The 24,840-nt window shown below is 37.5% G+C and overlaps 2 protein-coding genes across 2 annotated transcripts in view; one reads left to right on the top strand and one right to left on the bottom strand.

The window, feature by feature from the left end:
• The first annotated feature begins 11,373 nt into the window (after window positions 1-11,373).
• LOC141430254 (uncharacterized) lies at window positions 11,374-21,573 on the top strand. Its single transcript, XM_074090863.1, has 3 exons — window positions 11,374-11,718; window positions 16,410-16,521; window positions 17,072-21,573. Exons 1-3 carry the CDS (start codon window positions 11,512-11,514, stop codon window positions 17,671-17,673), a joined length of 921 nt encoding a protein of 306 aa, XP_073946964.1. The 5' UTR covers window positions 11,374-11,511; the 3' UTR covers window positions 17,674-21,573.
• Window positions 19,744-24,840, bottom strand: part of LOC141430253 (chitooligosaccharidolytic beta-N-acetylglucosaminidase-like) — a 29,169-nt gene continuing 24,072 nt past the window's right edge. The window contains 1 exon segment of the mRNA XM_074090862.1: window positions 19,744-24,557. Coding sequence (XP_073946963.1) covers window positions 24,376-24,557 — 182 coding nt within the window. The 3' untranslated portion in view covers window positions 19,744-24,375.

Here is a 24,840-nt window from a genome sequence, read left to right as displayed (position 1 = left end):
GAGAGAGATGTTTTATACTTTGCATTATTAAGCAATTTCGGTTTAGAAATAATAGGGATAAATTCTTCTACAGTATTTCCTGTCATTGTGTATTTAACCGTCATGACATGAAGTTAGGGTAAGTGAAGTTAAGTTTTATGCTTTAACCTACACAACATATTTTTATCCATATTGATTTGTATAGGTTTAAATAACTTTAGTAAAATATTTCAACGCTTGCAATGACTAGCTAGGATAAAAAAATCGGATATAAATTGCTGAAGCAACATCGTTTTCTAAATTTGACATCGTTTAAAAATGGTTCAAGCGATATGTGGTATGAAAATTAGGTGAGAACAAAATGGTTCAAGTGACATGCTTTATTTGTTTTAGGCGCAGGCTAAATGTATTAAGCGACATGTTGGTTGATTTTTTGTGGAAAGCTACATGCTTTAACTGACGTTGTTAGTAAACTTTAAATATAGGAAAAATGTTTTAAGCTACTTTGCGTATTAGTTTAAGGAAGATAAGAACAGTTTAAGCGGAAAACCATCACAGCCTCATATAGCTTAAATCAAATGTTACTTGAAACTGGCAAATTTAATGGCACTTCATACTTCGATGTTCTGAATTAGTCCCCAAATTATGACCGGTTTAAGCGCCAAAAAAGTGCTCAGATCTTTACCAAACCCAGCTCAATCGACGCAGAAAAATCTGCTGATTACAGTGATATATATAACTCAATATCGCCCAAAGTGTCGCTTAATACAAATAGCCTTTCACCCGTCGATATATTTTTCTCTTAAATACTAGTTCGTTTCTTCAATATGATAAAAGACATTGTAGGTTTTGCGGGTGGTATAGGAATTACGAAACTCGACTTAAAAAGCTAGAGTCTAATAGAATCTCGTTCGTAATTGTGCCTACTGTATTTCCTTCTACACCTGCCAACTCTGGGTGAGGCACAGCAGAAAAGCATACAGCGCCATCAGAGTGCAGTATAATGATGTATTCAGAACGCTGATGAGGCTACCGAGGTTCTGCAGTGCCTCGACCATGTTCGCTGAAGCCGGAGTCCCGGATTTCTTCGCCGTAGTGAGGGAGCGTATCGCTTCCTTCTGGGAGAGACTGCGTTGCTCTAGTAACGCTATATTGGCGGCCGTGTGCCGCGACATGGGTAATCCTATTTTTAAGTATTGGCTGTCTGTGCACCAGAACGAGAATCGAAAATAGAGTGATTTGATGACACCATCTACTTTTAAGGTAATGGTTTTTGACAGCTGACATTAGTGTCTTAGTTTTAGCTTAGTTTAAGTCCTTTTGTGCTTTTAAAATATGGGTGTCACACCTGCAAATAAAACTTTATTATTATTATTATTGTAATTCCTTACTCAACTTACCGTCCAAGACACAATGCACTATTTCTTTATAGCTGGGTAAATACTTAGCATTTTTGTAGCGCTTTTTTTCTTCGATACTGTTTCGGCAAATATTATTAATAGATTGATGCTCAGGGTTTAAATTATTATGAAAACTAAAGACGATACCGACGCTAAATTAAGCGTAATCAAAATTCTTGCGACTTATTCGTCCATTGTGCTAATAAACGTTTAACCGAGCGTCAAACGCTCGAATACTCACCCAGCTACATATTTAATCATTGAATCAGAATCACAATAAAATTATAAACCCGTAACTTAGCTCTACCAGCATAAACCCATCAACCATTACCAACACGCCGTAACATGCAAATTGCCCCTCAAGACCCAATCCCATCAATCCGTGATTGAAACCAACACACCGCCCGTATAATAGTGATTAATCTCTGTAATCACATCACGTGGTTCCGCGAGGTGCAATCACATTAGCGGGTGAACCCTAAAGTTTTAATCTGCGCTACAATGGGAGCGATCGTGATTGCAGCGCATATGCATAGTCTTTGGGGAACGTTTAGCCTGCGATGCGGGACAAATGAGTGTATAGCTGGGCTTTATTACTACGACGGAATGGAGAGGGTTACGTTTGAGTTAAGAAGTTCTGTTTTCAGTAGGATACCACTATTTTCAGATTCTCTTCTTTCAGTTTTTTTAGGAACTTAAAGAAGCAACCTTTAAAAAGAGAAAGAGAGAGAGAGAAAGTGTGTGTGTGTGTGTGTGTGTGTGTGAGAGAGAGAGAGAAACATTTAGATGCATAAAAAAAAACATTAGATAACTAGACTACCAAACAATTTATTTGTGTCAAAGCCACTAAAAATATAACTTTACAATTAATTGACCACAATTGATTGAACATCAATCTAGTTTTCATGACTAAGTAGGTAGTGTTTTTTTTTCACTAGAGTCACGACTCCAAATTAGTGTTATTATTTTGAGTAGATATATAATCTACTCATCGTTACAACTAAGTCTGGCTGGGCACTGTATAATATGTTAATATATTCTAGCAAATTTCAAAACCATACCGCTTTAATTGTCCCGCAGTATAAATGCACGCGGGCTCGTCGAGGGACGAATTGTTTTCATATTAATAGCATGTCGACAAAGGCAAGGAGCAAACAACAGCACCCCATAACTCGTTCACGGCCATTTCATCAGTCGTCGACGTGGGTTATTTTATAATTTTCGAAGATGAAATATCATTTTTTTTTTCATGGATCGTTGAAATGCCTGGGCTATGGGGGTAACTTCAACAAGTATAGGTACATACATTCTTTAGAAAGACTGTGGGTTCCTGAATGACATTGTTACTTTTAATCGTTGACAAGGTACCATACAACTGAATCAGCGAACACTATATCACTGACCTTTATTCATAAACACGAAATAAATATTTTTAAAAGCAATACAGGCCAAAATTTTACCAAACCAAATTTACTAGACACAGTCATTTCCACTACAAAACTCCTTAACAAAATCACAAATTCACAACCCAGCTAAAAACAAGAAGCTGAATCTTCGCTAAAGAGTAACCAACTTCCTGCGAAAAGCGGAGCTCAAAATGGTTTACGCTTTACGTTGTACAGCGCTGATGAGTAAGGGTTGCCACCTTCAATAATCCTCCTTTTGAGCTTCGCCGCAATCGGGTAAAGTCCTGAAGACTTGAGAAGTTACCAATATTTTTATCTTCGTAGGTATTATTTTTTCGGAAACTCTCGCACTCGGATTAAATGGTGTGGCCGAACGTAGCAATCGCACAGTTCTGTCCATAGTAAATGCATAATCTTACCTAGTAGGTATTTGCCACAATGCCGTACGAAACGAAAAGATGGGCTTAAAGCATATTTTATTTCGGAAACTAAAGAGCAGAGGAAATACAGTACAATACGCAATTAAAGTTAACAGTTACGATGGTTTTGGTCGATTAGTTATCATGCCGACTGACTTCACTTCAAAGAGTAGTATAATATACTGCCTTCACTTTACTCACCGTGTCGTATAAATTCATCGGATCCCTAACTTTGACTTCATAATGTAATTGTGTCTTTGCTCCACGAGGAAAAAGGGGGTTGGCATCCCTGCAGTTGCGTTCAGGTGCGGATGAGCCCCTCCCTCTCCCCCCACTAGCGACTGTAGTTCGTCGCGTCTGAAAATTAATTCCTCTACATAATCAGAACTTCCGTACGCTGGTTGCAGTAGCTTCACTTTGGGAGTTAATTTCAAACGTCACATGAAGTTGGATTAAAACGAATTCTGTTATACACTTGCTGTTTCAATTCAATTAATGTTTCTTTACTTTTTAACCTGTTGAGAATTAAAACTACGTCGTTCTTATATGTCCATTCGTGGAACTTGTCCTTTGTACCTACTGTTTTTTTTTTAAATTTCTGTTATGGGAGTTGAGGGCTTGGTAGGTTTACTATTATGTTTTGCTACATATTTTTTAGGCACATAACAAATTATTTGCGTCTACTTTTGTTATTCTTATAAATATTTGTAAGAATTATAGATAAATGTTTCCAAAAATGTTCAAGATGTGATACACGGAAGTGAAAGCTGTAATTTAATTACCAAATCTATGATTTGTAACTAACTAGTGGATTTTTTTAACTTCAAATAGACCAGATATATAAAGTTTTGATGTAACAAATCAACCAATTTCAACTAACTTTTTGCTTAGAATCAAACCCCCGCTATCTCCAGCTCTAACCAACCACCGCATCACACTGCTGTAGCGAAGACAAAAAGGCCCAACGTCATAATTAAAAAAATCTCGTGCCTGCAAAGAAAGGGGGGAAGTGGCGTGAAACGAAAGCAAGACGGATGGGGTGCCACAGAGGGCCGGGCAAAGACAATGCTGCGCTTTGGAGGCGCTTTAATCATAAATATATCAAGCGGAGACGAGGTTAGGTATGAGCACACTTGGGACAGTCGGACGGGTAAGGTTTGGGACCATATTGGCCGGCTTAAAAAGTCATGTTCATACAGATCAGGATGATAATCATGGAAACCTGATCATCAAATGTTAAAAAACCCTAGACAGTGACGCGCTGCATAAAAGAAGTAATGCATAATAGTGTGAAAGAATAAGGTTCCCAGCTGTACTAGAAAAGAGGTACTTAAGTTTTTGCGTAAATGTACGGAATGCGCTGCCTGTTTTTGTTGGCAAACAAAATGGTTAGACATTTTAATACAACTTGTGTACTCTGATATCATCCACATAAAGACAAACGTAGAGTAGGTATTGGTACATTCTAAAATAATGTAGCTCTTTTAATATTATTATATTATAATCTAGCGATTAGCTGCATGATTTATATTAGAGTGGCTATAAATTCAATGGTCTCTTGTGTTTTCTTACGTCAGTACTGTGTTTGTCTCTCAAATAAAAATATGGCTACCTAATAGTGTATGTTTTTCTTTGTATCTCAATAAAGCAGCTAAACTATGCAAAACCCCGTTTTAATCAAGAATACCGTCAGTTTTGACTTTTAAATTATTGATATATGTAAGTATCAAATTTTTCTTTCATTTTTACTATAGATTGAGCTGCTTACTTGTTTGCCTGAACTAATCCAACGACATTTTCTAACGTATGGAACTGTGTGTTCTACACATAACAAGCAAGGTAAAAAAACCGCTTGCATTCCACAAAGCTTCTTTTAATTTGCCGTAGGAACACAATTTTCCTCAATAGCAGTCTTGAGACTGTGTACCTACACCGCCCGAGCAGAGCGTACGAGTATGAAAGTTAAAAGGGGTGTTAAAACAAAACGAATGAGTTTGTACAAAGACAGGAAGCTACGCGTGCCTAGGACTACGGCCTTTTGATAACTATACCTAAACATGTTTGATTAATGAATGTCTGCGATGGCTTTGTTTGAACACTCCGTAAATGTGGACGCCTAATTGTCATTGTTTTTGCATTTGCACCGACGGAGATTGTCTCGATAACATTGAAAAGGTGATTTTTAATTTAAATCTTCTTTGGCGATATAGTTTCAGAAAAAATCGATATTATTTAGTTTACCTCAGTTTGTTCGCGTATTGGCTACGTAGTACCTATCAACTGGCAGTTTTTATTTCTGTCGAGATTTTACTGTAGGTACCGAACGTGGTTTATCTATTTATCCAATAGTAATAAATAAGTGTTTTTCAAGGTTTTACGGAACCAACATGGAATTGGGTGCAAATTTGTCGACCGAGTCATACAATAGTCCATTTCACTCTTCTATAGACACAGCTAGTACCTATATGTTATGGATGCCCGGGCATTATGAAAAAATACCGATTTATCACTTGGTCCATAAGTTCCATAACAAATTATATGTTTTAAAGTAATTTATTTCGTTAGGTGTTTAACACTTCCAAATAAACTAAATATTTGGAGATACCTGGGCCCAATTTCAAATAAAAAACTGGCCAAGTGCGAGTGGGACACGCGCACGAAGGGTTCCGTACCAATGTATACAACATTAGTTAGACATTAGCAAAATACGGCAAAATAATCACGTTTGTTGTATGGGAGCCCCCCTTAAATATATATATTTTTTATATATTGAATATATGTACAACTAATAGTTCTGCAAATATTTCAAGTGGCTACCTGTTGCCATTATTAATATTGAGCGAAAAACGGCAAAAAAATCACGTTTGTTGTATGGGAGCCCCACTTAAATATTTATTTTATTCTGTTTTTAGTATAGTTGTTTTAGCAGCAACAGAAATACATCATCTGTGTAAATTTCAACTGTCTAGCTGTCATGGTTCATGAGATACAGCCTGGTGACAGACAGACGGACAGTGGAGTCTTAGTAATAGGGTCTCGTTTGTACCCTTTGGGTACGGAACTAAAAAATAACTTACAAGCAAATAGTAGGTACTAATAAATTTCAATAATTAATAATATCATTTACTTATACTCTTTATGCAATTGGGCCTGGGTAACACACGAATTAGGTGAGGTTTGCAAATAAAACCAACAAATAAAATTTACTGCATGTTCAACCCTGCGCGAACATTGTTAACCGCAGGGCTGTCACGTCGCCATCAGCTAATTAGCAGTTGATCAAGCAGTTTGAGGCATTAGTCCGACGCATTGTGTCGGCACAAGCAAACTCTGTTAGCTAGGGCTGCTGCACTACACAGAGAGACGGATAATTTATCTAGGTATGCTACGCAAAAAAATAAGGGCCCTGGATTTTATTTGGTGAAACATAAATACTTACTCAATAAAACAGCGTACTCCTACCTAAAAGGCCGGCAACGTAGTTGTGACTCTTCTGGTGTTGCAGGTGTATGGTGATAAGTGCTATAATGCCAATCCTTAATAAACCACGCATGGTACGAGTAATGACCATACTCATAATTCTACAATACATAATTATTATACGTAGGTCTTCCCGCCAGCACTTTCTGGGTCTCCATCCAACATGGCCGCCATCCATCGTGCTGTATCCAGTCCATCCACCTATCTGGAATTCTGGATCCAAGTGGCTAGTGTAGGCTGTCCAGTTACACTTAAGCTTGTTTTCTGTGTCTTGTTTCTGGTGTTTTGGAGTGCAGTGAAGTGTTTCGGATCCAGTGAACCCGCTTCACCCGAGCATACTGCGCTTGATTGCAAACCTTCATTTAGATCATCTGTAACTTTATTATTATTATGAGGGAGACAAACGAGCACGTGGTTCATTTGGTAGAAAATTTATGATAATCCGCTCATAAGTAACAACAAACTCTGTTAATAACCATGTTTGAACTAATAGGTACTGTAAGTAAGGACAGGCAGTAAAATATCGCTATCAAAATTGTTTTAGCTAAATCGCCAACCCTAGCCATTAGGGATGGGAGTAGCAGGGGAGGCATTTTCCATCGGTTTGCACCGCGTTTATAAATGCTATTTTAACGCGGAAAAAAAGATTAATTAACTAATTGAGCTTTCACGTGCTACGCGGGGCTGCAGTCAGTTTTTTCTGGACTCAAGTTTTAAATTTTTGACGTTGGAGCGTTGATTCTACAGGGAAGACTTGATTGGATTAGATTGATGGTAATTAAATTAAGGTAGTGGGAACTAGAATTAGTTTAATACGAGTACATGTCATCTGAATTGGTTTTTGTGAATGAATGGTGATTGATAATATTCTATACCTATAAAAGAGTAATGTGACTAGTGACCACTTGACTGATTGACTAACAGAAAACGGACAGCCTAAACTGCTGGAGTCGAATGTTTGAAATTTAGCAGACCATTCCTTGAAAGTCATAAAGGCGCACTAAGAAGAGATTTTTCGAAATTTCCACGCGTGTAAAAGTAAATTTGAAGTGACAAAATGAAATTTGTGCCCACAGTAAGTACAAAATTCATCTCATTATTATTATTATTATCAAAACCCGAAGGCGAAGTTTTGGCAGACCTTCCACTAGGTGAACTGACGACATCGCGAGAGTTGTGGGCCACCAGTGGATGTAAGTGTCGAGTTGTCGTTCATTGATCAACATTATCGTTATTGTATCATTGCCAATAACGGCAGAAAGGAAGACAATTTTCGTACTAGAATAATAATGAGGTAAGAGGTATGGTACTCGTATGTAGGTATGCCTATAACTCTATTCATACAAAATGCCAATTTTAAGCCTTATGTTTATTAAATAAGACTTCGCATAATGTAAAATAACGTAGTAACTATCCAGAGGCTGCAGTAACTAAAACAATATGACTGGAACGCTTAATTAGCATAGCAGTGCCGAGGCGGGGTAGGGCCACCATGCTTCCGGACTTAAAGCCGAGTTTAGACTTGCAAGAAAAATTGTGCAAGTTGCATTACATCGCGGCACCCGATTGAACACTATACAAACTCGTTGGCTTTACGGCCCCGCAATGTAATGCAACTTGCACGATTTTTCTTGCAAGTTAAGCTCGGCTTAAGGATAACTTTCTCTTCATTCTAATTTAAAAGACAGACCTATAAAATCTAATATATATATATAGTTATAGCTTCGCAGGAGAGAGAGAGAGAGATGCTTTATAAAAGGCGATTTAAAAAACCCGCATCCTAATGTAAAGTACGTTGTAATCGAATGAACAACTTTCAGGTTTTCGGTTTTTAATTAACACATTTTGCATATCCCTCGTTTAGTGGGTGTAACTCGTCAAATTGTTTGGGATTATGTTAATTGGTGTACATTTTCCGACGATACTTTTTAATTAATTTTATTAAGTAGTTTCAAAAAAAAAATATTTTATATGTCGTCTCGTGATCATGGCGCATGCAACTGTGCCGAAATATCGAGCTGCTCTAAAATCAAGGTACGTGGAACAAAACCCGAATTTAATTCATAAAATTTTAGTAATAACGCGATAGTCTAAAAAATAGTAATTTTTTAGAAAATTTTATAATAAGTAAATAAACTCGAAGTCAAATACGCGCTATATTTTTCACATGTTTAAACGCAGACAGGTTTATAGGTCTGTATTTAGTTGAATTGCGAATAAGTCTCAATTTTCCTGCAACGTCATTCTGATGGTCACCCTACGGGGGTGGAAGGGAGGTGTTATTCATTAAAATGTTTGCGGAAACTCGTTTAGAACTGCGGCGGACGGACCGCGGTTTGTTAAGCTACTTTGATTATTTATTGAATGAGTTTTAGTTATATCTTCTGTTTTTATAATTATAAGAGGGAGTCAAACAAGCATGCAGCAGGTCATCTGATGAGAAATCATTACCTCTCCCTATGAGTACCTACCTACCACCAACTCAAGGAGAGTGACTGTTCTGTTGCCGGCCTTTAAAGAAAGTATATACCACTTTTCTTGAAAGCCCTGATGATGGCATAGTTGACTGGAAACACTGTTGACAGAAGTTAATAGGTAAGTTGATACTATTGAACATATTTAATCACTTGTGATTAAATAATCACACTTGTGTGATTAGATTAAATTATATCTTATGAAATAAGAAGAAATAAAACTGATCAATTGGTATTACTAGGTATAAGATAAATATAAATTGTGCCATTAACAGAAAAAGTTAAAGATAGTTTTATACCTAGTACTTATTATGTTCAATAAGTTACCAATCCGCACTGGACCCGTGGGGGAACTACGGCCCAAGCCCTCTCATTCTGAGAGAATGCCTGTGCCCAGCAATGGGAGGTATGTATGAAGCCTAGGATGATGATGATAATGATGATGATGATGATTCTGTTCAATCGTTCTATCATTTTAGCCTCAAAGGCAATTTTAGCCATTTTGTCTGGTGCCTAAGTAGGTACAGTTGAAGTTTGCATTATAATGAGTACTATGTGATTTATCTTCAACCAATTATGAACGCCATACATTTTTTTAAATTATTTTGATGATTTTGATGACATATCTAGCATAAACTGAGCTTTAAAACCCTAATTTAGTGTTTAGATTTAAATTTCAAGTTGTAGGTGTAATGGAATAAAAATTTAACTGCAAATATTTTTGTAATTTATCGAAGTTTTTATTCTTTACAAGTAGCCACCCACATGCAAAATAATCACAAAATAATGATAAACCAAAATAAGCCTAAGTAAAATCGTTATTTTTCGTTATTCTGAGGAATTTCATTTCAGCGGAAAATGACAAACAAATAAAAATGAAGTAGACTACATAGCCTACCTCCTCATCCACCTGTTTTGTTACGTAATCACCACACAATAATACTAAGTAGGTATAATCAGGACATCAATGGCTATTAATTATTTATTGAATTAGGCGTTACTTTGCGGAGGTCCATATCAATGAACTAAAATAATTTCCTTGCTCACCCGCGACCTTACGATAGCTAAGCTTATGCAAAATATGCGTGTTCATGCAGTTCCTCCACCTCCACACTGTAAGAACACACACAAATCACACAAACCCATCTATCACCACCACCACACTACACTGACACGTTTCGAACTCAAACAGAGCTCATCTTCAGAGTGACACAACCGTACACCATGCTACCAGTTGTTAGACTAACGAACCACAACCACCGTTTTAACTTGTCACTGTAACTCCCCAAGTACCCACATACGTTTTATGAAACAAAACAAAACTACCCACAAATTATTAATAAATTTTTTAACCGTCCTTCAAAACTACCTTGATTTTTTATTTATTTACTGTCAAGGCATGTTTTATTAACTACCATTGCTGAAATTAGATCCAAGCCGTAGCAAGGGAGATGAAACTAAATTTACCTGCTCATTAATAATAGACCCCATACTGTTGTATCTAATTATCTCCATGCATTCTAAAACATCGAGACGAAACCCCTTGCCACAATAATGTAACACTTCATACTTCATATTTTGCATAAGCTTAGCTATCGTAAGGTCGCGGGGTGAGCAAGGAAATTATTTTAGTTCATTTATTAATTATTTCATGATCCTATAGGACACTTTAGCTACATCGTTTTTTTTTTTCAGAATAACTGGCTAAAATTGTTGAAATTAAATTGAATGCCAGTAACGAAATGGCTTAAATGAGTTTTGAAGAATGATTTGTCTATGTTAATAAAATAATACTAAAAAGCTAGATTAGAGTTACAATCTAACTGTTAGGTATAAATTATTTTAGATTTTTTTTTCTTTTACTAGATTACTCAAAAGTGCAACAAATTCTTAAAATATTTTAACCTAACCGAAACTACAAAACTTCGCTCGTAATGAGAATCTCGGGCGCTTTCAATATCTCATTAACACTGCCAGCATAAAATTAACCGCATTTATATAAAATGTATTTACAGAAAACTCTATAACTTAATCTACACCTACCAAATACTACCCCCGTGAAGCTGTGCGCTGATTGGTCGAATTTCGCAACCCCTGAAGCGCTCCTCCAATTGCAACCCCCGTTTTAGTGCTAAGGGGTGGAGTCTAAATGGTTTTTACAGTGGATTTTTTTCAAATGCGTACAGTGCTTCACGATCCGCGACATAGAGCACTTTATTATAGTCTGTTTAGAAATACGGTCGAAGTTTTTTAACAGTTTTAAACTTCGCGTAAGTGTTCCAATTGAATTCGAAAAAGTCTCCACATGTAATAAAATCTTTTACTACTACTCTTTGTCAGTTGAAAAACTACAATGGCAGGGCCTTACCTCTCGCCATTGCCAGGTGATTTGCTGACCGAGTATATGTTTGGAAGACGCCGGCAGCGTCGCAACCGAACCACTTTCACGCCACAGCAGCTAAGTGAACTGGAGTCGCTGTTCCAGAAGACACACTACCCTGACGTCTTCCTGAGGGAGGAGGTGGCGCTGAGAATCAGCCTCTCGGAGGCTAGGGTGCAGGTAGGTTAATAATTTGAACACCAGTAATAGTAGTTTTGCAGGTGGTAGGACCTTGTGCGAGGTCCACCCGGATTGCTACCACCATCTTGCTCGCTAATCCTACCGTGAAGCAGCAGTACTTGTACGTTGTGTTTCGGCGTGGAGAGTAAGACAGCCGGTGAAATTACTGGCACTTGAGGTATCCCATCTTAGGCCTCTACGTTGGCAACGCATCTGCAATACCCCTGGTGTTGCAGATGTTTATGGGCGGTGGTGATCTCTCACCATCAGGAGACCCACTTGCTCGTTTTCCATCCAGTCGAATAAAACAAAAAGTTCTTTAAAAACAAACATGCTAGTTGCCAAGAATGCTTTATGGCCTCTTAATGTAACGCGACTTGCACGATTTCTCTTGCAGGTCCAAACCAGGCACTCGGTGCCGATTTGAATCTTATTTCCTAGGGTTATACGTTGCTTTTATTCACAAGGAATAAGTTGAAAGACCTTTAAATAACACATAACATACACTGTTAAAATGCTTCGCAGGTTAGTGCAGGTTTCCGCACGATGTTTTCCTTCCACATAAAGCTCGACGTTCAAATATAATTTCACACGTGAATTTCGAAAAGACAAGATTTGACTTGATCAGCTGATTGAGAAGCCATAAGTCAAATCATTAGCCTAACACGGCTTATAATTAGTACCTGGGCGACCGAGCTACGCTCGGGCTAAAACTCGATAACAAGCGTTTTCCCAGAAATAAGATCAAGCTAGATCGATTTATCATCCCCGAAAACCCCTACGTACCAAATCTCATTGAAATCGTTGGAGCCGTTTCTGAGAACCCCGAAATATATATACCTAATTATTTATATATATACAAGAATTGCTCGTTTAAAGGTATTAGATAAGTATGTTATATATGCTCGTTTAAAGGTATTAGATATACATAACGTAACGGCTTACCTAAATATATTTTTTTTATTACCAATTACAATCTTAATTTTGGCTTTGATAACTTTGTCAAAAAAATTTTTTGTCTTTCTACTAAGCAGAAGAAAGACGTACCCAAATTATTGCCACCACGAGGTACGCAAATAAATGGTTTTCTTTTACTGGATATTCCTAATGTTACAAGTCCATTTAACAAACTGTTTACTCGTAGGTAAAAAACTCCTAGTACGTATTACGTAGGTATGGACAGTCACCTGCATTAATATCTGCCACCGCGAAGCGTGCAAATATATCTGTCAGTCCTACCGGCCCTATAAATAGAGTCGTATCGTTCAGAATATTTATGCACGCTTTTTTGTGTCAGATATTGTTGCTGTTGACTGCACGTACAGTCGAACAAATTGAATCATGCCCCAGGGTGGAACCTTTGTGCTACTAATGTCATGTTGACATCTCATACTTACTGTCAAGCAAATCATAGTGAAATTGATTATTAAAAGGTGGTTCATATTCAATTTGTTCGACTGTATACGTACCAGTATTTAGTACAATTTAATTCGCGTTTAATAAATCAACTGTACCTTAAATTCTAATGGCCTGATTGCACAAATTGTACCCTTATTCGTGTCAAGGGTGGCTCAAGGGTTGTGCCGCAAAAAGATCAAAAGGGCTTTTAGACCCTTCGATCACATTCGTACACCCCGTATCGTTTCGTGTCTGATTTCATCTCCTAAAAATACCTATTTTTTGTGTGATTGACTTGAAATTAGTAATTTGAAGTTTATTAATTAAGCAAAGTTGTGTTCATTACTTAAAATTAAATAGTGTTATGTAATGTTTGTCAATTTTGTTTGTTTACTTATTTTGTACAATAACAATACTGTTGGTCGTTTTAGATATAGCCGGCTAACGTGAAGCACATTTCGGTGTAATTTTCTTTGTATAATACTTTTTTGTAAAAATATACATTGAAATTAAAGATTTTTTGATGGCTGTTAGTTTTTACCCGACTGCCCAAGGAGGTTTATATTTTTCGAGCGTATCTATGTAATGTACTAATGTATGTAGGTACCTACTATATTTGTTGGCGCCCTCTGTAGCCTAAACGGCTGGACCTTAGACTATAGGGCTGGACAGATTTCAACGAAGGTATCATTAAATTAGTCGTAACTGTCGGAATGACGTAAGGTGTACAGTATTTTAATATGACGACGGCGAAAAAAGCATAATATTACGTATTATATTCAACAGTCGAGACGCATAACTGGAAACTTTTCAGCAGGTCACGATGTTAAATTGGGTCCTGATTGTTGAAATTAAAAAAAAAAACACCCCCACTTTACGTCTATGGGAGGTACCCTAAAAAATTTTTTTTACATGTTTTTAATGTACCATTTTGTCGGCATAGTTTACATATATATTCGTGCAAAATTACAGCTTTCTAGCATTGATAGTCCCTGAGCAAAAGCCGCGGACGGACAGACAGACAGACTGATTGACATGGCGAAACTATAAGGGTTCCGTTTTGCCATTTTGGCTCCGGAAGCCTAAAAAGTGTCGCACAGCGTGACGTCTCGCTGAATTTAAACTTGCTATAGATATAGCATTTTTTGTTAAATGTCAAAATACGTGTCCATGCAATATTTTCTGTAATCTTACTCTCACTGTACTCTAACTAACACTAGCCTATAAGTACTTAATAATAAAAGTTTTCCATTGTGAACTTTTCCGGTAACTGTACCCCTAGTGTAAGTTTTCGGTTACAAAATACGTCTCGATCGCGTTCGCGTAAAATCTCAATTTGTATGGAAACACGAACATCGCAAACGTTCCGCTAGAGGCGCTGTTCGTGTTTCCATACAAAATGAGATTTTAACGCGAACGCGATCGAGACGTATTTTGTAACCGAAAACTTACACTAAGGGCACTGGTCCAACTTTATCTCCACCCATAAAAGGATTTACGAGATGACGTGCATCGTTTACCGTACAAAATAGGTAATAAATTCTAAAGTAGTTATTACTTACAATCTCTATACGATGCTTTTTACGCTAATAAGGATTGCCATAGAAAGAAGAAGCGCGGAATGCTAAAAATTATTCACCGGTCTCAAAATGAATGTTAAAGAAACAGTGAACTAAAACGCGCTTTGCCTTCGTGACTAAACTGGCAACTCTCTATTTCGTGGAAATTTCGGAAAATCCTCCAAGTTATAAGTCTCGCTCCAGCGGTTTAAGCTTTGCGTTGCGTTCTGTGTTCTCAAAAGTAAAAATGATTAAATACTAGCTTTTGCCCGTTACTCCGTCTGTCAAGAATTAGTTTTTCGCTATCGCACCCACATGAACTGTGTAATTTTCGTGATAAAAAAAATATCTCCTTACCAGAGTTCGTGATAAAAACTATTTTATGTTCTTATCAAATTTCATCTAAATCGGTTCAATAGATGGATGGATGGATGCGTGAAGAGATAACAGACCGACAAAGTTACTCTACTTTAACCTTGTACTATTACTTATTCTGTGCTTTAACATTAGTAAGGAAAGGATCCAAGACTCCGACAACAAATATTCTCGTATTTTTCATATCTAAGTACAGATAGATAATTATCTTCCCCGACGGGTGGGTCGGGCTCGCGGGACCTAAGTTTAGTAGTAATAATTATCTAAATACAGATCCATATCATCATCCATCATCATCATCCCGACCACACATGCCTCCTCTCAGAAGGAGAGGGGTTTGAGCCGTGGTTTCTACGTGGGTTGAGTGCGAATTAGGAAATTACTTCGCAGGTTTGTGCAGGCTTTCTCACGATGTTTTTTTTTCGCTATAAAGGTCGTGGTAGATTTCTAATGTCATTTAACACACACATTTCGAAAAGCTCAGTTATGCGAGTCGGGGTTTCAAATAACGATATCCCTGCTTGAGAGGCGTAGCTCAAACCACAAGCACTAGGTCACCACAGCTTTACAGATCCATAATATCTAGGTAAATATTATCTATGAAAAATACAAATTTCAATGTTTATTCTCGAGCTTTCTGTGACAGGGCTAATATAGTTGGCGCTAGTATCTCAGTCGGTTTGTAAAACGAGCCAATCGGAAGTAGTGTAACGCCATCTCTCGATATTTCGTCTGTCAAGAAATCCTCATTGTGCCGTGATTTTGTTTCATCTTACGCTGGCTATCCGACTCGTCATTTGTTTGCGATTGCGATCGTCAGAAACGTTACACAATACGGCCTCAGGTGGGCCGAGCTCTCTTAAAAGTAACTCAATCAGGAGTACTATCGATTTTAATAGGTGAAAAAAAGTGTCCCAAAATTTACATATATTTTTTGTAATTCCGTTCCGTTACTCTCATACAAGTGTATATGGGAAAGGTAACAGAATGGAATACAAAATTTTTGGACACTTTTTTTCACCTATTAAAATCGATAGTACTCCTGATTCCGAGTAGATATAACATAAAAAATTCAAAATCCCAGAAGAAAAGTTTGGGAACAACTTATAAGAGAATGGCCCAGGTGTGGTTCCAGAATTTTTTAAATATTAATTATTTAGATATTAACGCAAGCACGTTTTTGATTCTATTTTACCGATAAAACTCAAAAAGTGGTCCTTATTTTCTTTTGACTAGCGTACAAGTTCAAAAAAAATGAACTAAAAAATGCAAAAAATACAGCCAAGAAAAAGTACAATCAGCAAAAAAAGTTTGTACTAAATTGAAATTTTTACAGCAACTTTTTTCTCGTTTGTTTAGGTGTGGTTCCAGAATCGGCGCGCCAAGTGGCGCAAACAGGCGCGGTTGCAGTTGCTGCAGGATGCCTGGCGCATGCGCTGCCTCGGCCTGGGCTCCCAACAGCTCATGCCCGGTTCGCTACTTTATGATCAAGACAGTGACTGACTAAGCTTGAAACCCACTGACGGCGGTGGCGGAGCGGTGCGACGAGGCGCAGAGGCGGTACCAGTATTCGAGCTAACATGAAAGAGTCCACACAGAAAACTGCGCGGGAAATAAGCGTGGCGCGGTATTCTATGTGAACTCTTTAATGTTAGCTCGAATATTCCAACCGGTACCGCCTCCGCGCCGCGCCGCATTGCTCCTTCACCGCTGTCAGTAGGTTTCCAGCTTAAGGGTCTCCTAATTAATCTAATCTAGTCTAATCTATCGACGCGGAAACGGCTTTAGACGACCAAAAAACGCTTTATGTCCACGCAATAAGAGCGAAAAAGACGTCTTCCCGTCGGTAAACATCGTTTCGCGTCGGCCGAGCCGATCGACATCTTTTTCGCTGTTATTGCCTGGACATAATAGTAGTTTATGCAATTGTTACGTAATAGGGGTCCTTAAAACACGAGTGTGGTTTTATGAAACGAGGCGCAGCCGAGTCACAAAATGATCAAAACCGTATCATTCCACAGGTCACACAAAACCACCGGACTCGTCACCAGAAGGCCCAGATTCTCCGTCCGGCAAGGATTCCCCGGACCCGCCTCTAAGCGACAACCCAGAAATGAAATCACCCCGTCAAGACTACCATCACAACACTAGCATGCCTGAAGCCATGCCTTCCATGCCACCCATGCACGAAATCCCACCTCCTCCCATACCATATGCAAACGATGAAAGAATGCTACAACAACAAACGTCATTCCCTTTCCCGCCTTTACTCATGCCACAATCAATTGAAAATGAGAATGTACCCACAGATCTTAGAGTAATGACGTCGAAGAACTGCCCGTGTGCTGCAGTTCAGGACTTGGACGAACCACAGAACTTAGCATATCGTTCCCAAAGGCACGAAATAAAAGAGAGTGAAAGTGACAGCGATGCTGAAATAGATTTGACTTCACACTCGTCGAAAGACGATGATTTGAGAGAATCCGAACGGCTGGCCAATAGAATAGCCACAAGCATCTTCAGAAGTGACACAGTTCTGAATGATCTAGTCCCAAATGATCTAAGTCTTGGTGCTGAGAAAAATGCTAGTCATGTTAGTAATCTTAGCAGAAATAATGTGTAAAAAGTTCGGAGTTGTTATATTCGCATTGAATTAGCAATATGGTGTAGAGAAATATAATGCAAATTCCAAAGTTTTCAATAAGTCTTGATCGTATCCGGTACCTTGCTTCAATGAGGAAGTGGATACTTGTAAATAGATCTGTAAATCATCAAAACAAAAATTAGTGTGTACCTACCTAATGTCGATGCGTTTTTCCCTCTTTGCCCGTGGTACAGTTGGCTGGGTCACTTGACCGGACAGAGGGTAAAACATATTTACTTGGTACCGTTGACCGGAATATGGAAGAAATACTTTTTTCACTGGTACTCCTAACTGTACTATCGAAAAGTATTTTTCTCAGGTACAGTCATAATTAATAGATGATGGAACACTTTTACATTTAATTGTACTACCTATATCACCTCTTAGTTCAAGTGACACTTACTGATTATATTTGTCTATGTCTTTCTGCACTGATATAAAATAAGAGAATTTTGCCGCGTGCACCAGAGTATTATAAAAAAAATTGTTATATTAACTGATTTTGTGCAATAAATAGTCTTTAACACTTTTCATTTTAACTGTACATTCCGTTCACAATTTTACTATAGTCACAAAAAAATTAAAACTGGTCCGGTCAACTATACCACGGGTTCACAGAAAAAGAAATGGTCCAGTCAACTGTAACACTGTTAAAAAAAAAACCATAGTCCGGTCAACCGGACCTAGCCAACTGTACCACGAGCAAAGAGGGGCGTTTTTTTCAGTTGAAGTAGAAGCGATAAGAATGAATGTTCATTGTGATTCTAGTCAATAATATTAAATTTGTATTAAATGTATGTATATAGTATATAGCCAATGAGTTAGTAATTAATAGTACAGCTTATACATCGCATCGATAAATCATTTCAAAATGGCATAGAAAACAAACAGCGTCTCAAAATATAGATAGGTATTTGTTTCTGTTTAATTTGGAAAATTATTGCACCAAATTTTTAATCACCTTAGCATTCAGATTTGAGAAGAGTCATTTTCATTTCCTGCCATGATTAAGTTTCACAACATCTTACAGATGCAGTGCTTAATGCTTTGCCATCGTATTGCTTTAGTCACAAGAGATCCGTTTCCTAAAATATCCTTTGGGCTTAGAATCAGTGTTTCCCAGAACACCCATTAAACAAAAAAACAATTTCCCTATTAGATAAATTTCCCAAAACGCCAATTTATCTAAATATACGTTTTTCCTAGAACATCTGATTCCCATAACGTTACTTTTTTATATACCCTTATCCTAAAATATCCATTTTTTAAAACGTTCCATGCACATTCCTGTAACATCATGGATAATTAGTAATGACATTGCGGATTTTATTAACGTTGCATTAGACATATAAGTATTATGAGAGTAGATCTTCTAGGATTTTGTTGTTTTAAGAAATGGATCTCTCGTGCCTAAACGATTGTATTTTGTCGGAAAAGTTCATATCTATTTTGCTTTGTCAACTAAAGTTTACTGAAGCTAATTGAGGAAGCAAGATAAATACGAACTTACCCGACAAAATACGATGGAAAAACAGTATCATTAGATCTGTGATCTGTAGGTACTTAGTGTAAGATCTCACGATCTCACTGTACTTAATATCAACAATATTTAGTAGCAAGATTTTGCTAGGCAACCCTGTGACGGCGTTGTATGTCCCGATAAGTACAGTTTGCAGCAGAAGTGGATGAGCAGCTGTGGTGCTTTATATCATCCAAATAATCTCTTATTACCTCGGCAGTAGAGTCGTGTATATAGATCATTTTGAACACCGTAACCTCATCCACTTCTGCTGCTGACTGTACCTAGTCCTTTTTTGAGTCATTTCAATCAAATGAGCAATTTTTCGTGTATAAATAAGTTTCACATTTGATTTTTTGAAATGGTGCAGCAATGTATTTGTAAATATTTTAATCTACGATACAATGAATACAGAATATCAAAAGAAACTCCACAGTTAACCATAGCAACAAGTGAAAGCTAAACGAATGATACCTAGTTAAGTGTTTAGTAGATAATTGTAAACTGAGTAGGTCCAATAAAACAAGAAATTATAAAGTAACGCTGTATTTTATTCTTATTTATAGTCTCTATTACAAATAACAATATCACATTGAATAAAATTCAGACCAATTTAATAGGTAGTCTACTTAATTTTAAATTCAGTCCGCACAGTAGGTACTTATATTATACAAAACAATCATTACATTAGGTACAGTCAGCTGCAGAGAAAAGGTACCCCTGTAACGGCGGTATCCATACTTACCGCTTCTCTGCAACTGACTGTACAGTCGAGAAACTGAAACGCGTATCAGGGTGGACCTTATCATAATCAATTACGCTATGATTTCTTTGGCAGATGTAGGGAATGCCGATATGACATCATTATCACCAAGGTTCCACCCTGGTACGCGACTCAATTTCTTTAACTGTATGTCAACAAATACCACGCTGTCGCCTACGCATGACCCAAAATCATGAAGCACTTATGACAGATGACGCGTTTTGCTCCTCCGTTTAAAAATAACAGGGGCAATGACTACCTTGTTCATGTAAATCGTTTGTTTGCGAGTTTCGTATTAGTGTAAGGTGAGTTTAGATCAAGAGAACAGAGTATGGCATGAGCATATGACAAAAATAATCGCTAAGCTACGTAGGAATGTTCAAATGAAATTATGGGATATTTTTTTTTTTAAATTGTTTCTTAAAAGCTACCATTGTATCACAGGGATCATCATAAACTGACTCTACCAAAGACCAAAACGTGTTCTTCTCTTTTTACTCTTGGTCGCAATACATCTTGGCAGTCTTCGTAATTATAACTGAGTTTATAGACAGTTGAAAAAAAAACGAGTGTAAACGTGTGCTATGTGTATTCATCACCTCCTACAAAAATGACAGAAAAAATCTTGTGCAAAGCTACACAAAAGACAACTCCCGTCATGAGTGCTTTATGTCCATTATAATTACCTATAATGCTATTATAATAAGGTAGTTGGAAGTATTTTTAAGCACCAAGTTATTTACTAGTCCTATTTTGCATTGCTACAATAGATGCACTTTTCTAATAAAATAACATTGTGTATAATACGTACTTAGTCCTATATTTATGCAAACCAATTATAACTCGAAAAGTCCTCTGTATATTTAATATACCATGTGGTATGTACGTGCCCAGGCAAAGAAATAAAAGATCACTCACGTATAGGGTGGCTAGGCTCGAAAACCGGCCAGAAAATCTTGTTTTTTTTTTGCAAGAGGTAAAGTACATTTTATTTTATAAATCAGTTACACGATAGTTCGTTGTTCATTGAGGATTATGCTAAAGTTGGCGGTATTTTGTTACTTATATGTTCTGAAAAGTATTTCATTGTGGTTCATTTTCAATTTGGTAAGTATCTACAGTATTTTTTAGAAAATAAACTGAATTAGTTAAGAGAACAGATTCTTCTAGATTTGATTGTAGAAAATATAAGTAAGTAAGTACCTAATTAAAAATTATGAAGAAGAATACTTTATAATTATTAGTAACATAAATATGTGCTCAACAGTTTAAAACTGGCACTCGACTCAATAATAACAAAAAACTAATAGTTATTTGTCACATCGCAAGTAATATGCAAAAAACATAGTAACAGCTTCGTTACAACTTAGATAGGGAAAAAAGTACAAATAACATTAATTGAAATCGTTTTGATTATTGTTGGAGAACACGCTTCTTTCATATTCCTACGCGATACCTAAGCCCCCGACTACTGACTACTTAATTTCTTATTACAGGTAGCGTGGCTGGATTATTTTTCGGCCATAGCGGGATTTTTGATTTTGAGCAGGTAGCTATAAAAAGCGGGACTACTTTTTCGATAGCAAACTATTCGAGATTTTTTTTTCTCTTAAATAATTATCCTGTTATTCGAGCCCCAAAAGCCGATTTCCAGATGTGTATGGAGACGCCATGGAATCAATAAGAATAAGCGTAGTATATTTTTTATATAGTCCAATTTCTTGTATGGGGAGAGTTGTCAAATCTCTTTGTAAAAAAGTTATGGAAAAATAGGTAAGTAACTTAAAAAAACAAATAAAAAGTTAAATATCATGACACGAAATCATCAATTACAAAACCTTCATGAACCTGCGACTGTGACACAAGAACTGAAGTAGCATCGAAAAACCATAGTCACGTTTCAACTCGCACTACTTTTATGTACTTAGCGATAAAATTTCAGACAAAAATTTGGGACTATCTGCCACAGTATCGCTTGTCCGTATTGGTTATAAGGGCCAATTAGCCCACCCTCCTTTGGGTTTAAAACTGCGACGTCCGCCCATAAACGTGCGATAGAATTTACACAATAAGTCCAAGGGAATATCGGACCTCTTTATGTCGATTCATGAAATTCCTAGTTTCATGATCTGACGGTTTTACGTGGGTTTTACGTTCGGGCAACGACATCTCCATCTCGCGCGGAAAGTCCTCGCGCGACCATGGCGCGCTATACACCGACGGTACGTTTCTGCTTGAGCAATGGCAGTGTTCCTAGTACAGTAATATTCACATAGATGGAGCTTGCAATGAAAATTCGTTTAAATCATTTGTAAAAAACACGCTACGGAGCCTACGGATATCAAGGATTTGGGTTTGATTACTAAATAGTCCAGCTTTTTATTTTTGAGGTTTCCACGTGTTCTCGTTGTAGTAAAAAGTAAAAATAATGGTTATTTAAAATTAACAGCATTAACAATTATTGTGCTATTATAAACAAATCTTTAATTTAAAATGTCACTCTTTAGGTATCTTTAAAAGACACCAAATTAAAATTGTTTTGCCTAAATTTTTACTCAGTAATATCATATTTCAGCGAAAAACAATTTATTTTAGAAACTAAAATAAACAAGTGCAATCGTAGCTTATAATATAGGGTTGAGGGGTGGAGGTTCATTTGGATAAAATACCTTCACAGCTGTAGTTTTCCATAACTATGGCAATGGCAAGTTATAAGCGACGGGTTACGACCCCCATTACTCCCCCCCCTCACAAGTGGTTAAAGGCGGAGCGCATCGAGCTACGTAGAACTTAGTTGTAAAAATGACCAACCAATTTGATTCCTGGGCTAGCATAGAACCTTATCACAGTAAATAATTTTACTTTCCTATATTAATGCTTAGCGAATGTTGTAACATGGCACAATGACAAAGTTATGTGATGACCTTGGAATCAAATTGATTGACTGTAACTACCTATTTTTATCTGAGACGGTTTTGGATTATTTTTCAAAAGGACAAACATTATTTCATACCAATACCTGAAAAGGTGAGGCCACACATTTCTCAATTAATTAACTATAATAATCATAGCAAAGAATATGTTTGTAATGTTTTGGTGACAAAAAGTGTCATTTTGTGCAAGGAACTTAAAACGAGGTTAAGATGAACACGGAGGCAGTCGCAGCCCCAGTATTGGCTTATACAAGCTTTGGAAGAAATGGCTCTGCTCATCTCGCCAAGATACCTAAAAATGACGGTATCGATCAAAATGACGAGCTAGCCTTAGGTAATGTTAGCCGTTATGCTCATATGAATATGACATTCTTTTTGGATCAAGAAAGTAAACCAATTTTAGCCTTATAAAAACTTAAAAACAGGTTTAAACTTTAAAAAAGGTTTTTGAGCCTTTTTAAAAGGCTTAAACTTTTGTAAAGCTTGGGGTTATTAAAATGGCCTTCTAAAGCCTCTTGCGTCAGCCCAGCTCTAAAAAGGACTTCGTAGGTAGGTAACTTTGAAACGGTATAAAAGGCTACAGTTTCTTGAACACTAGATTGGAGCCTAGTTATAACTCAATGCATCTCGGATTAAACATTTACACGACGGGCTTTTTAGCCCGATCCAGGGCTCTTCACAAACTACAAACTTTTTATCGGCCGACAGTTTAATCTGTTTACTTATAAGGTTCTGTGCGAGGACATTGTTTACGGACAGTTTGAAAAGAATCTCACAATTCTTGAAATTTATTTATCAGCCGATCGATATTATTTTAAATGTTTATTTGTATATTTATATTTTCATTAATTAAAACCTAACTAAATTATCGGCCGTTGAAAAGTTTCCTTTAGTTCCATCTCGAAGCCTATAAGCCTAGGTGTTAGCTTCGAAGTTGGAAAATAATTCCAGATTCGAAACTGACTACGAAACGTGAATATTTTTCCTATCTCGAACCCGATTTGTTATCTAGCTACGAAATCGGAAAACTATTTCAGATTCGAAAGCAAAATTCCCATTTCGTAGTTGCCTACCTAGTCTGTCTATGACATGGTAAAATTGTTCCCGTTTTTGTTAGCTAGCTACAAGATGGGAAGGCACGATTCCCATTTCGTAGCTAGCTACCAAATATGACTACGAGATGGGGCAAATCGTTTCCAATATGTTGACTAACTACAAGATGGGAAAGAACAGTCCCATTTGGTAGCCAGCTACAAGATGGAAAAGCACAGTTCTCATGCATTGATAGTTAACTACCGAAAGTGGCTACAAGATGAGAAAATCATTCCTATGTGGTAGCTAGCTACTAAATCTGACTCCTTACTAGGACTCCTTAGAAAGGAAAAGTGTGTAGTCTGCGGGGTTCTTAGCAGTAACGGTGAGTCGGGACCTCTTACCGCTAAGATTGGTGGAAAAAGACCTGTGTCTCAAAGGCAATGTTGGTCGTGTTGCGCGCACCAGGCGGGCGACATGGCGTCGGGGCGCAGGCCGCGCGCCGCCAGCCGCGCGCGCATCCGGTGCAGCCGCGGCTCGGCGGCGCCCGCGCCCGACAGTGGGTCCGACCACAGACGCTCGCCCACGGCCGCAGCGCGCGGCCACACTCGCGTATCTACAACATCATGATCGTTTACCAGTTCTGTCTCCCATACAACAATACACAGACACAGACACTAAAACAGATAGACAGATTTTGATAAGACTTAGTATGTAGCTACATATCTCACTGGATCAGTAACATCCTATTTACTCTAGCCAAGTATAACTACGATATCGTATCAATATACAACAATTAATGTCCTCATCAAGGCGCATCAATAGCACAACTGCATAAAAAGTTAAATGTGGCACTTTGTCCGAGACGTTTACATCCACCCGAGCCACAGACGAGGGTT

This window comes from Choristoneura fumiferana, chromosome 8 (assembly GCF_025370935.1).
Source record: "Choristoneura fumiferana chromosome 8, NRCan_CFum_1, whole genome shotgun sequence".
Lineage (NCBI taxonomy): Eukaryota > Metazoa > Arthropoda > Insecta > Lepidoptera > Tortricidae > Choristoneura > Choristoneura fumiferana.
Note: the sequence above shows the minus strand (reverse complement) of the source record. Positions and strands in the feature narration are given on the sequence as shown.